The sequence below is a fragment of the Typopeltis vanoorti genome, chromosome 23 (assembly GCF_054136105.1).
Source record: "Typopeltis vanoorti isolate ZY-2024b chromosome 23, IOZ_Tvanoo_1.0, whole genome shotgun sequence".
Lineage (NCBI taxonomy): Eukaryota > Metazoa > Arthropoda > Arachnida > Uropygi > Thelyphonidae > Typopeltis > Typopeltis vanoorti.
Window position 1 is genome coordinate 77,621,482 of NC_143571.1, and position 15,317 is coordinate 77,636,798.

Consider the following 15,317-nt stretch of genomic DNA (forward strand, 5'->3'; position numbering starts at 1 on the left):
ATTTTGTATTTGTGTTTAATGTATTTACTAAAATAAAGAATCAAAAGGCTTCAGTTCGGCGATGCAAAAATTATAAGAATCAAGTGGATATTAAATTTAGCATTATTTCAAAGCCAAATATAGAAACTATAAAAGTTTCATATGAAATTTGATTTTATAATATGTATTTAATGTTTCTGTTTTTGGTGGTGGTGTGGAAGAGAAGGCCTGATGGCTTTAACTCCGCCAGAATAAATAAATAAAATTTTTAAAAAATGTTGCGACAATCTAGCAATAACCTCACATTTATGATCCTTACTTTAAGGGCCCTGGAACTTATTCGTTTAGAATTTAACCATGGTACCTTGGCAAGAGAAATGCATGGTAGAAGAATTGACATTGTATGGGGAATTAGTGTCCGAAGAAAGCTACGTATGACTGCATTCCCAGCATTAGGAAAATGAATTGTGTGGGAATTAAATGGATGAATGACACTTCAAAGCAAGAGCTGCAAAAAGAGGATAGTGTGAATGTGATATTGTGAGTTGAGTAGTGATGACTGAAGTTCCATAAAGAAATGGCCGTGATGAGGAAGGCAGAATTAGATTATTAAAAGGAATTAGCTGAGCGGGCCATAGAAATCCAAAAAAAAAAAAAAAAAAAAGCTTATGCTATGTAGCAAATGTGAAGACATTCAGATTTGTTTAAAAACATATTTATATAATTTTGTTTGTTTGTTCAGTTAACTGAAATAAGATGTATCAAAAATCAGAAAAACATCTTATCAAATGTGTTTCTCATAGCTGTACAGTGATACATTGATAATATTTTGTTTGTCACACTGATGTTCTTTTGTAAGAATGCAGTTTAATGAAAACTGAATACATTTACAGTAAAGCATTTAGCTGAAGATATAGGAGTTGTAAATTTTTTGTATAAATTCACAAGGGGATTTGCTATTGTTAACTCATTATAATTCAAATTCATTAATGAGTAAACTCACATTAATTGCTTCAAGATTGATATGGAGAGCATGCATTTTAAACTTCAAGGACAAAATTAACCAAGCTGTCCACACTGATTTCTTTTGTGTCTATTTGATTTACATGACAAAATCATTTGTTTCACAGTTGCAAATTATATATTTAAAAAATTATGTAATCCTAACAAAGTTTCATTGATTATTTTATTAACATAAAATTAATGAAGTTATAGCATTTGCTAATTATGTAAACAGATATCAACTGCAGGCAATTTATTTCGGTTTCATGAACTGTCTGTGCCTCAAGAACTTGCTATGTTCTAAGTTCTGAACTTGTGGAACATGTTGCTTATTTAATTTGAATTCTTCATAAAACTTCCACTCCAAAACTTTCTTGAGGGAGGAGGAGGAAAATTGTGATAATTTTCTGAAGGTAATATTTCTATGGAATTTGTGGCAGTATTATATTGCTGTATATGATGTTAGTGTTCATGTTAAGCAAAATCCTAATTATTCTTTGATTTGAATAATGGCAAGTTTTTTTATTTGTGTGTGTGTGGGGGGAGATTTCATTTCAGCTCCACTGCTGTTAACTCTTCTATAAGTTAGACTTCTCTCCCATTTACAAATTAGAAAAGCACTTTCAATCACAGTTATCAGTTATAATCTGTAGTTACACCACTTTCTGTATGTTGGAGATACCAGAACTGGCCACCAGCAAGTGTTGGATGAAATCATATTTCAGAATATATCATTCCATATTATCTAATTCTGATTGTAATGTTGCTAAAAATAATCTAAGTTTTTGTTAGAAATGGCAATAAATAATTAAAACTTTTACAGCTGAAAAAGTTTACTTCTTTTCAAGAATGGAGTTCTGAGCAGAAGGAGCGAGCTAAGAAGAAACGAAAGGTAATTAGTTTATTTTATTGCACGCCTTGTCCATTTAAAAAAAAAAAAAAAAAAAAAAAATTCCCTAGTGTATATTTAGAAGTGTTGCTTTCGAGGTTACTTTTAATGTGCGATGTCACCAGGCACTCCAAATCAGTTTTTTTTTAATTATTATTTTGCATTTATTATAAACATTTTATAATAAATTTCTTCATTTTACATACATGTAAACATTACAATTTATTTGTTCACTAAAAATATTCATTGCTTATTATTATTACGGGCGACTCCAGTGAGTCCTTAGACTCATCGAGGGAGGCCCTAAACATCATGTCCACACAACTATACGACATTCTCACAGTATCTCATACCTTGCCTTGAACTCACTCACCGTCATAGCACCCACAACAGACTGACTCTGGCAGCTTATTCCACTTATTTACCACTCTAAAAGTAAAGAACCCAGCTTCCATAGGTGTCCGCTAGTTCTCCCACCACCAGTCCTGATCTCAAAAATATCCTCTGAATTAATCCTATAGAAACCATTTAGCAACTTGAATGTCTCAATCATATCTCTCCTTTTCCACCTATCAACTAATTTCTGCAACCCACAAATCTTCAACCTGTTCTCATAAGGTTCATTCCATAGACCTGCTATCATCTTGGTCACTCGCCTCTGGATCCTCTCCACCTCCTCCCCCATCAAGAAGAAACCCTGGCGCCATATCTGGGCATGGTAATCCAGATGTGGTCTTATCAAGGCTCGGTACATAGGTACAATGACTTGCTTATCTCTGCTCATCAAAGTATTTTTCAACAACCAAGTGAGTTGATGAGCTGATTTAGCTACTTTTGCAATTTGCCCCCTAAACTTCATCTCCCTATCCTCCCTAAACTCCCTATCCACCAACACTCACAAGTCCCTGGCCTCATCAATCTCCTGGAGTACAGTTCCACTAATGTGGTATACTGCTGCTAATCTTTTCACCCCAAAATGCATAACCTTACATTTTGTCACATTAAATTGACATCCATTCTCCTTAGCCCAGAACTCCAATCTATCCAAGTCGTCCTGTAAGATTTTGACATCTTCTGCATTTACTATTGTTCTACCCAACTTTGCATCATCAGCGAACAAATTAAACAGCAGTGGTCCAAGAACATAACCCTGTGGCACACCACTAGTCACAGGCCATCTTTTGGACTCTACTCCTGAATAAACTACTCTCTGATATCTCTCCATCAACCACCCACCTATCCATCTCACAACCCTATATCCATTCTCATATGTTGTAGTTTATGGATTAGAATTCCATGTGGTATCCTGTCAAATGCCTTAGCCAGGTCCAGCAGTATCACTGTAAACCCATTACCCTTATCCAGTTCAGCCTTCACTGTGTTATAAAACTTGAGCAAGTTACTGAGGCATGATCTACCCTTCACAAAGACATGCTGTCCCCTGTATAGTATCTCATTTTCATCAATCCATTCCTCTATTTTTCCCTTGACTACTTCCTCCAAGACCTTGACAATGACTCTTGATATGCTGATCGGTCGGTAATTTGCAACAGTAGTCTTGGATCCTCCTTTATGCAGTGGAAATATTTTCCCCTCTTTCTGCACCTTCGGGACTAAACCAGACCCAAGACTCAGATTAAACAACATGGTCAAGGACACTGATAATTCTTTAGCCGCTTCACGTAAGACCCGTGCCGGTATACCATCCAATCCCACAGATGTATTCACATTAAGGTTCTGTAATAGACTATTCGCCTCCACTTCATTCATCACAATTCCCATATAAACTAACGGTTCCTTCATTTTTTCAATGTCACCACCTGGATGATATACTTTTGCAAAGTGCTCGCTCGGGGTGCTTAAGGGTCAAAGCTGTATAACTGAGAGGAGACCTCCACATAGCCTTTAAAGGAATGCGGAGAACCGACCAGGGCTTCTGACCTAATGTCCAATCCTCACCTTCTCGTGGTGCACCCTGTTGGGTATCTACTTTGATACTGAACAAAGGGGGATGGGCTGGCAATTTGGGATTTAGCCGACCAAATTGTATTCTTATTGGTTAAACCAAAATAAAAAATGATGGTACAACATGACAAAATTTCATGCCGGCTGGGGCGTCGCCCGGTTAAACAAGGCCCCCGTTGTTTTCGCCAGGGAACCAGGGCGAACAGCGAAAAGTCAGCTACTGGAACAAATCTGAAAACAAACCCCAACTCAACATCACCAGAGTTAAAGATCGGTACTATCAACGTAAGAAGCCTGAATGGCAAAGAAATGGAGCTAGCTGAGGAATTAGATAAGTACCAGATCGACATAATAGGGGTGACTGAAACAAAAAAGACCAAAACTGGTGAGATCTTTCTGAGCAATAAATACAAAATGTTATATTGGGGATCTAAATAGTAGAGTAGGAAATGATTGTGAGACATACAAAAATATTTTGGGAAAATTTGGAGAAAAGAGCAAAGCTAATAATAATGGCAAATATCTGTTGGATTTCTGCTCAGGACATGGACTGGTTATTACTAACACCATGTTCCAACATAAAAATGTGCACAAATTCACTTGGAGAGAAGAGGCTAGGAATAAGAAAAGTCTCATTGACTATGTTATTGTTGATAGTGATGTTTTCTCCCTGGTGCAGGACACCAGAGTGTACAGAGGATTTGAAATTGGAAGTGATCACTATCTAGTCTTGAGCAGGATAAAATTGAATTTCATATTGAAAAGAATAACATGTAAGAAAGTTTTAAAGCGAATAAAAGTTGAGCAGCTCTCAGATGTAAACTGTAGACTAAAATACAGAAATATTATTGAAAAGAAAATGAAAGAGTTTGAGAACAGGAATCAAACCTTGGAGATTCAGTGGCAAACTCTGAAGGAAACATTGATTGATTCTGCCAGAGAGGCATGTGGTGAGGTTGTGTGCAAAGATAAAAAAATCAGAACTCCCTGGTGGACACAGGAAGTTAAAGAGGCAGTGAAGGAAAAGAAGAAAGCATATCAAAAGTTCCTGGCAAATAAGTCAGCTTTTACTCTTACAGAATACAGAGACAAATGTAAGAAAGCTAAACAGTGTGTAAAACTAGCTAAACAAAAGTCATGGGAGGACTTTGGCAAGAATATAGAAAATAAATATCAAGAAGGTGGCAAAATATTCTGGAGGTTGTTGAAGAAGCTTAGGAATGGAGGAAAGAGTGCTGTAAAAGGAATTAGAGATGATAAAGGTAAAATGAAAACAGGAGAAAAAGATATCCTTGAAGTATGGAGTAATTACTTTGAAAAACTGCTAAATGAAACAAGCAGTGATGACAGCACAGTGATAAAAAACACTGACCAGGCATGCAGTCAGGAATACATATCCATACTTGAAGTAGAAAAAGCCATCAAAGGCTTGAAATCTGGAAAGGCAGCAGGAGTAGATGATATTCGACCAGAAATGCTGAAGTATGGTGGTATAAGAGTCTTACAGTGGCTGCACTGCATAGTTCAGAAAGCCTGGACAGAGGGACGAATTCCCGATGATTGGAGTAGAGCTCTCATAGTGCCCATATATAAAAAGGGAAATAAAACTGAATGTGAGAATTACAGAGCTATTTCCCTACTGAGTGTTCCTGGCAAGATCTATGCAAGTATACTTGAGAAACGGTTGAGAAGAATTGTGGAAGAAAAGCTTGGTGAAGAACGAGCTGGATTCAGGCCAAATAGTGGCTGTCAGGATCAGATCTTCACTTTACGACAAATAGTCGAGAAAGCATGGGAATATAACAAAGATCTGTATTTAAGTTTTGTCGATTTGGAAAAGGCATATGACAAGGTGCCAAGAGAGAAGCTATTCAATATGCTGCAGTTATATGGTGTCAATGGGGCATTATATCAAGCTATACTTAGTCTTTATTTGAGTTGTGAGTCAGCAGTTAGAATTGAAGGAAGTACAGGAAGATGGTTTAATGTTAAATCTGGTGTGAGACAAGGATGTACATTATCCCCTCTGTTATTCATTATCTATATGGATCACATTATGGATGAATGTGGTATTAAACCTGATATCAAAATTGGAGATGTTAATGTCAGCTCTTTGCTTTATGCGGATGATGTTATACTTCTAAATAAATCCGCTACAAGTCTGCAAGATTCTCTGACTAAATTGAATAGCTGTTGTAATAGATATGGTATGAAGGTCAGCAATAAAAAGACAAAGACAATGAAAATAGGCAGAATCATTGAAAATGTCAACTGTGTTGTGAATGGAGAACCTGTGGAACAAGTAAAACATTTCAGCTACTTAGGCACAATTTTTACTGAGGATGGTAAACTAAATATAGAAATAGACAACAGAATCAGCAAAGCTGGTATCGTGGGAAGTCAATTGAATAAATTCATATGGAATAAGAAAGAAATTAGCTGTATACAAGACTGTGTTCAAACCAATTTTAACTTATGGATCTGAGAGCTGGGTCAGAAGTAAAACACTTGACCAAAGACTAGAGACCGCAGATATGAGAGTCCTGAGAAAGATTAGAGGCGTGAACAGATGGCATCAATGGCAATATCATATTAAAAATGAGGATATTAGGAAAGAACTTGACATTGTCAGCATCCAGGAATGCGTTAGCAGAGCTAATCTCAGATGGTATGGTCACCTAAATAGATTGGGAGAGGAAAGATTAGCAAAACAAGTGTTCTCTGCCAGGTTGGCAGGAAAATGACCCAGAGGAAGACCAAGATATAGGTGGATTGATACGGTACAAGGTGCCTTAGACAATAGAAATATGAGATCTGATAATGTTGGAGTCTTGACAAGTAACAGACTGATTTGGAGGAAAATTGTAGATAGGAAGTTAGTAATGATGTAATTTTTTCATGTAGTACTGTCATATCCTGTACACCCCTTGAGGGTACATGGCAGGAATTTGATGATGATGATGATGAAGTGCTCGCTCAGTAATTCCACTATATCGACTGATTCGGTGACCTCCTTACCATCGTCATTCCTTAAAATTATTTTGCCATGTACAGTTTTTTTTTTGCTTGCAGCATATTGAAAGAACTGTTGGGGATTCTCTTTAGCTTGCATAGCTAGTTTCCTTTCATAATCCGCGTTTGCTTTTTTTTACCACACTCGTTACCGTTCTGTGTGCCTGCAGGTCACCTCTTTCTTTAAATTCCCTCCACAGTTGTTTCTTTTTTTGCAGCTCAAGCTTAATGGATGGTGTTATTCATCCATTTAACTCCTACTTGTTTTACTATTTGGACTCTAGGTATACAATTGCCCATAACCTCCTGTAAATGCTCCTTGACCACTTCCCATGCTCTATCAACATCCAGCCCTTGCAGTTTTACTTGCCATGACACTGATTCAAGCAATCTCCTAAGCTTGTCATACTTGCCAGCCATGTAATTCCACATATACCCTGTCTTAATCGAAAATTCCACACCTTTAGCCACCTCCCAGGTCAAGACCTTATGATCATCACTCTCACCAATAGGTGGCAATATGATCATACGCCTTGCCGGCAAAAGGTGGTAGATTGGTAAAGCCTCTGCTACTAATGGCTCAGTTAAGTAAGTTTGAGTGCATTTAGTATTTGGAAGGGGACCAATTGCTTGATGCTGTTGGCTCACTCTCCCTCGATGAGTCTTTGGACTCCCTGCAGGTGTCAAATAATAATATTCATTACAGTCAAATTCTCAGATGCTATTACCAGGTCAAGCACTCTCACACCCCTAGTATTTTCAATTACATGTTGTCTCAGATAGTTATCCCTTAATAATTGAATAAAATCCTTTTCCTTCCTCACATGTGTCCTCTCCTCCTTCCAATCAATGTTACCATAGTTGAAATCCCCCATAATAATTACCCTCCTTCCACTCATTTCATCAGTTTGTTTATGTATACTATCTCCACCATCTATTCCATCACCTGGTCTATAGCAGCACCCAACTGTATATTTTGTTCAGCCAGTGTCAATCTCACACTAAATAGCCTCAAATGAGCTCTTTTCACTATCCTGCGATACAATTTCAATTCTCCTTGGCTGCAGTTTATCAGCTCTCATCAATAACACTCCTCCCCCATTTTATTCTCTCTGTCCCTCCTAAACACACTATAACCTACACATTTTATTCCACTAACTATATCATTCTGTCAGCCATGTTTCACTAATGCCAATAACCTGTGGCCAGGTAGAGCCAATGAAGGCCAAAAATTCTTCCTTCTTGTTTCTAATACTCCTGGTATTAGTATACATGAAATGCAGAGGTCCCTTTGTCCCACCCCTATCTTGATGAGTTATGCTAACTATCCCATTCCGATTTCCTGTCCTTAGTACTGGCTTGGGTACATTATATACGTTCTTACACTCAGTTATCTCACTGATGTCCGCATATCCATCCTCCTTGGTAGTTCTAGTTTCCTTGGTTCTGCATATCCATTTTCACTTCATTCAGCAACACTTTTTCCAGTCTCTGCACACCAAATCCATTCAAATGCAGGCCATCCATCTTGTATAAATCCTTTCACCCATCAAACTGATTCCACACATCCACGAATTCCACACCACACCGTCTGCATAACCTGCTCATAAAGTCATTTGCGATTACAGCCGCCTCCTAAACTCCTCTCTGTCGTACTGCGGCAACAGACTTGCCATCCTAACTCTGTTACTCTTTTCTTTTGCTACCTTTAACAATACTTTAAAGTTCTCTCTCATAAAAAATTTATCTCCTTTCAATTCGTTGTACCTGCCACAACTATCAATTCTTTCACCCTCTGTTTTTGCACTCTAATACTCTCACTTACATCCTTAAATTTAGCACCCGGCAAGTATAATTTACATTTATGTAACAGTAAGCTGTATATCTGCTTTAGCAGATACATAAGAAGTCATGCCAACTCCAGCACACAACTTACACAGAGATTTGATGTGTTTGTGAGTGAGAGAACTTGAAGTGTGTTTATTTTTATTTTAGTTAAATTACTTAAATGTAGAACGACATTTAATAACACATGCATATGCACTTGGACTTGAATCATTTTTGAAATGCAAAGTCTGTTATATATTCTTAAATTATGTAGATAATCTGGGTCTTTAAATGTGATGGCAGGAGAGTGCATACAAAATATGATTAGAATAAGGAGTTGATGGGGACAAATGAGTTAGCATTAATTTACATGAAAAAGACAAGGAAATAAGTAATATTTATTTAATTGCATATATTTCAGCCTGAACATTACAGGCAGTCATCAGTGGCAACAATAGTTAATTACAAGGTAGAATGCAAACAGCGGATTCATTTAAAACAGTAAGAGCCACATGATGTTATACATAAGACAGTGCAATGGTAAACTGAGAAAACATTGTTTTTGTTGCTTGGTCTCATGTCTGAGGATGCTTGACCCTAGCCACAATGTCTCCATTGTTGCAGCAGTAGCCAACTCCAAAGTAAGTCTGGTGAGCTTTTTAATTTTTTAATCAGGTCCAACCATCTTGGTCTCCTCATGTCTGAGGATGCTTGACCCTAGCCACAATGTTTCCATTGTTGCAGCAGTAGCCAACTCCAAAGTAAGTCTGGTGAGCTTTTTAATTTTTTAATCAGGTCCAGCCATCTTGGTCTTGGGCTTTCTCTTTTTCTTTATCCTTCCACTTTACCCTGGATGATTCCTTTTTCCAGGTTGTCATTTTCACGTCTTGAAATGCGACCGAAATATTTAAGAATTCTTTCATTTACAATGTCACATAGCCAGCTCTTGATTTTTAGTTAACTAATAATACTTTCATTTGACTTTTTATCCATCCAGGAAACTCAACATCTTTCTCCAGCACCACATCTTGAAGCTGTTTATCTTGTCCATATCTTTTTTGCTGATTGTAGAAGATTCAGCACCATAAATGAAAATCAAAAACACCAAGCTATTGACCAGTTTTGATTTAGTGGTGATAGAAATGTTTCTGTACTTCCATATTTTCTGCAATTGCACCATTGCTGACCTCACCATAGTAATTCTTTTTTTTTTTTAATTTCTGGTTGACATCTACTCTTGGTGCTTATTAGAACTCCAAGGTAAATGAATTCATCCACCTTTTTGAAGTTAATCTTGTGGGTAAATTTATCATTTTCATCTATGGCCATGTATCTTGTTTTATCACAATTAATTCTTAAACCATATTCCCTGCTTCCCCATTCAACTGATTTTAATGAGGGACACCAGTTCTCCTTTGCTGCTGACAATAAGAAAGGTATCGTCAGCATACCTATGATTATTTTTCTTTTTGCCACCAACTGAGAAACCACTATCGTATTCATTAAGTGCCTTTCTTATAATGTATTCTCCATAAAGATTGTATAAATCAGGGAGAGTATGCACATCCTTTCTTACACCTTGATATTGAACCACTGAGATATTTTTAGATGCATCTTCACTGCATCCTAATTCCTCTCATAAAGTTGTTTTAAAAGGTCTTTATGCCCATTTTATTTAGTATTTTCCACAGGTCCTCCCACTCAACACTTCCAAATAAATGCTTTGGTGTAATTAATGAAGCACATATACAAGAGAATATTAAATTCTTGAGCCTTTTCAACCAAGTGCGTTAGATTAGAAATTTGATCTTTGGTTTCACGGCCTTTTCTGCAGGAAATCGTTACTCGACATATTGTTTCAGTCTTTCTTTAATGATATAGAGAAAAGTTTTCCTTGATCTCATATGCAAGCATATGAGAATTATAGATTATAGAACTATAATTATCTATAAGATAAATTATAGAACTATAATTATCGAATTCATTGACATTTTTTTTGTGTGTATTTGGATTGCATTTTACTCAATCATCAGGCTGATCTTCTCTCTTTCAGATTTTATTACAAATTTTTCTAATGATTTTAATTACTATGAATCCTAGACATGCAAGAAGTTTGTTTGGTATTTGGTCGTGGCCCAGGGTTTTTCATTTTCTGAGTTTTTTTTTTTTTTTTAGAGCTCTTCAACTTCTTGTTTTAAAATGTAAGGTTCCCTATGGAAGGCTGGTGTTTTCTTTATTAAATGAGACTGAATTATCTTCATATGGATTTCAGCAATAGTCTTTCCATCTATTAAGGATGTATGTGTTGGATTAGAAAGAATATGATTGACATCAGCTCTACTTGAATACTTTAGTTTACATTTTCTGTTCAACAGCCTTATTTTGCTAAATAGGTCTTTGGTTTGATTTTAATTTGAGTGATCTTCAATTTCTATACGTTGTTGATAAAGTTTTTATCTTTAATGCAAAGGCTGGATTATAGATCTGCCTATCTTCCATTGAAAGCCCTTTTGACTTTATTTCTCGACTTGTTTGAGTTTCATTCGATATCCAGGGTGTGTTGATTCTGAATTTTTTGGGTAACTTTGACTCTGCAATTTCCAGTAATATTATTTTAGTTTTATCCCAAAGTTCTGGTGTCATTTCATCAGTGTAATTCCATAGTTCTAGAAATTTATTTTCCACTTTAATGCTGTATTTCTCAGTAATTCCTGTGAAGTCTAATCTGAGTGGATATGTTATGTTATTTGTTTTCAAGCATATTTTCATATCAGCAATGAGAAGTTTGTGATCAGAGCCACAATTAGCTCTGGGAAATGCTTTAACATTTTTCATTCTAGACCTCCATCTTTTGTTAATAAGGATATAATCAATTTGGTTTCTTGTTCTACCTCCAGGTGTATAGTTTCTGTTTGTGTTGCTTAAAGAAGGCATTAGTAACCATAAGTTCTCTTTCTATACAAAAGTCGATCAGTCTTTCATTTTGGGTGCTCAGTCCATGAGATCCTAGGACTCTCTTGTTGTGGTCTTCCATCCTCTTTACCAACTTTTGCATTGAAATCACCCTTAAAGATCAAATTGTCTCTTTAGAATATTTCATCTATGGTTAAATTCCAATCTCTGCATCACTTGTAAAGGTGTAAATTTTTAAGAGTGTGATTGGTATTGGATTACAGTCAATACTTAAGGACATTATCCTATCGTTGATAGAGTTGTAGCTCAACACTGATTTGCATACGGTTTTTTACAATTATTGCTACTCCATTTCTGCTTATAGAATCATGCCCAGCAAAATAAACATTATTGCCTAGCTGGAATGTAAAGTGTCCCTTGTTTTTCCAATGTGTTTCCACAATTCCTAGTATATCGATGTTTAGTCTTTTCATTTCATTTTGCATTATGTCCAGTTTACCTGTATATGGTAATCCTTGTACATTCCAGGTACCAATATGTGTAATTTTCCTTAATTGGTGCTTTTTGATCATAGTTAGATTGTGGCTGAGAAAGGTGTCAGTTTTTTGAACATCATAGGTTCTCAGCAGGTGTCGAGATTGGGAGTATGGGAGTGTATGTTCCTTTCTCCTCTTTGCCTGGAGATACTACCTTGGTTTGCAGGCTGGTAACTGTCCCACTCTTATAATTCTTCATTGTGGCTATGGTTGTCATGGAAGGATAGTAGAGTGGTTTCCCCTCGCCTTCTTTATCACAGAGCTATTCCCAGTAACGTTGATTCAGCCATGCCAAATAGCTGTCTGGACATAAGCCCTTTGGTGAAATTGCATACCTTCAACCTCATGCCAGTACTGGACTGTGCTGTTGTCCACTTCCAGGGCATCTTGCTTAGTCTAGCTCCTACTCAAATGAGACCTGACTGGCTTTGGTGGCCATGGCAGTTGCTAAGTAACTGCAAGTATAGCTCTGAGTTGATGCAAGTCCCCTCACCACATCAAAATAGAGATATCTTTGGGGATTGGGGAGGATGTATCCCTAGTGTTCAATAAATAAACAGGTTGAGAGTGAAATAGATGTGTGCAACCTTATTAAGCAAGAGATCCACAAGAAGATGACTATGTGGAAAGAAGATCATGAGAATAAGAGTGACAGGAGTTATGAAATATGAGGATCAGGCCAGAAAAGTAAGAATATTGTGTAGAAAGCTGAATCGGAGCATGAAAAGAAATTTGCCATGCAAGCTAAAGGCAATCCAAAAGAATTTTATTGTTATGATGCAAGCAAAAGGAAGAATGAATTTGAAAGAGTAACTTTATTGATTGTCCTTTCATATTCATTCTTTTGGGCTAACCTCTAAGAGAGAGAACCCCTCATTATACTTGGAATTTCCTTCTCCACTTACTCGATATTACCACTTCAAGAATTTATATACAAGAACTTTGAAACCTTAGAAGACTGGGAAATAGAGCCATTTTCCTTTTCTTCTAACTCCATAGTACTCAAAACCATAATCTTTCCTGCTCAGTTGTACATGATAAATATTACAGACATCACAGAAGCTGAAGAAAAGCAATTATATAGTAAACCTGTACAATTTTTTTGGTTTTGTCGATACCAAGAAGTTAAAAGGAATGTCTTCAACTATCAAAGAAGCATGGAGGATTTGGTCTTCCCGGTCTTAAAATTCTGCTATTTAAGCAATACAGCTTCAAAAATCCATAAGATATTGCAGACCAAATACACCTTCTCCAGTACTACCTGGGTTTTCATCTTCTCCTGTTTGGAGTAAATGATTATAAAGGTCCAAAAGCGGAGATTGTTTCTGAATACTACAAAACTCTGTACTTAACTCCTCTAAGACTGCTGCAACACTCTGGTATTGACATTTTTGCCATTAAAAAAAAGTAAAATTTGGTATAAAGAAACCTTTAATCTCTTTCGCTGTAAAACCTCGGTTGGTTACTGACAACACTTTGTTTCATAATTTATTGAAGTTCCAAGGATACCCTAACAGGAGGGATCTTGCTTGGAGAATTGCATATGGCCACCTTGAAGTCAATACCATCAAATGGAGATATTTTAACATTGGAGATCCAATCTGTGACATCTGTTACCAATTGGAAACAGTTGAATGCATTCTACAGCTGCTCTTTCGTATTTGGAACAGATTATGTAATACGTTGGGCATTACATTACTTACAACAGAACAGGTTATTTTTTTTTGCAGTACCCACCAGCTGTCAGCAATGGGAAGGGAATTTTGATTTTTATAATTAATGAATTAAAATACCATTTATGGAAGGTTAGAAAGAAACATGGATTTGAAAACCAACAGTAAGACATCCAAATGTTTTATAATATTGTATTGTGGAAATTTTATTGTTCAGTCAGACAATTTTTGTACTTAGAAAATTTTCGATTAGACTGTAGACCACCCGCATTATGCAATATTCACCAGTGAGAGATAAAATTCTGTCTATTTTTTGCTATGAGAGGTTTTTAAATAGTTCCATTGTAAATTTTTTTAGGTTATTCGTTAAACTGCGCCAATGTAAAATTTCTTCATTATCTATCTCTAGTTTTAATGTATGTGTAAAATTCGATGTATCTTAAAAATACCAAAGCGCTTCACATTGATTTTTACAAAGGTCAAGTCTCAAGAGAACTGTAAATAACCTTATTTGTTTCTATGTATATTTTGCTAAATATTAATTATTGTTAACCCTATGGGAAGTGTATTTACTGTTTTAACATAAAAAACAAAGGCAATGCTTTGCAATCGGAACTTTGTATATAGCTATGTGTAAGAGCACAAGAAAGTTGTTTACAGTTGTGTATGAGAAAATTGTTTGCAAGCTCTGCGCATGAAGACCTTCAAAACTAGTTTTGAGAAGTTTCTGCAGCCCGGCAAAATACGATCAAAAGAGTGCACGGAGGAGAACAAAGAGCAGGTCGAACTTAAAAGAAGATGAAATAGTCATGCCGAATTCTTCGGGGTTTGCAACCCTTAGTGCGAAGTCTGGAAAATGGAAAATAAAAGGGGACTGAGCTTGAGCATAAGGGGCCTCCAGTCATCGGCAGAGGAGAGGCAGTCGGAATCAGAGCAGTTGGCAGCAGAGAAAAGAGGAGAGGAAAGACCCCAGTTACTAAGCAGGAGAGTCCAGATCCAGTTGTTGAGAGAGAAGTGTCCAGGTCCAGTTGCCGACAGAGGAGAGCCGAGATCCAGTTGGCGAGAGAGCAAGGCGAAGTGCTGTTACTGAAGAGAGCCAGAGCCAGTCAGCAGCAGTTACAGTCATCGGCAATTAGTAGCAGAAGTGGTGGCAGTTAGAAGCGGAAGTTCCCAAAGTAGGATCCAGAGGAGAATTTATCCGTATGCCGAAACCTCTTGCATGTGCTATCCGAGTACCGCAGATTGCAGTCCAAAAGCCCTCCAATATCCTGATGTGACACCGCTGAAGCAAGACACTCCTGAAGGAAGATTAAGATCTGAGATGAAAGAAATGCCAGAAAGACTTTAGTGTAAGACTCTTGACTGAATGTGTGACACGCCTCTGTAAGTTCCATCCTTTTTGTACATTTTCTCTTATAATCTAGGAGATATGTTATATATGGACTGTTAAGAATTAGTTTAATAGTAATAAGAAGTGTCCATAAGAGTCAGTTGGCATGTTAGAAGTTGATATCAAATTTG

The 15,317-nt window shown here is 36.8% G+C and overlaps 1 protein-coding gene across 1 annotated transcript in view; it reads left to right on the plus strand.

The window, feature by feature from the left end:
• The window catches only part of LOC150094013 (uncharacterized), a 286,529-nt gene that overhangs the window by 201,703 nt on the left and 69,509 nt on the right, over positions 1-15,317 (plus strand). The window contains exon 7 of the mRNA XM_090412937.1: positions 1,805-1,873. Within this exon, the coding sequence (XP_090269063.1) occupies positions 1,805-1,873 (69 nt within the window). The remainder of the gene's footprint in view (positions 1-1,804; positions 1,874-15,317) is intronic.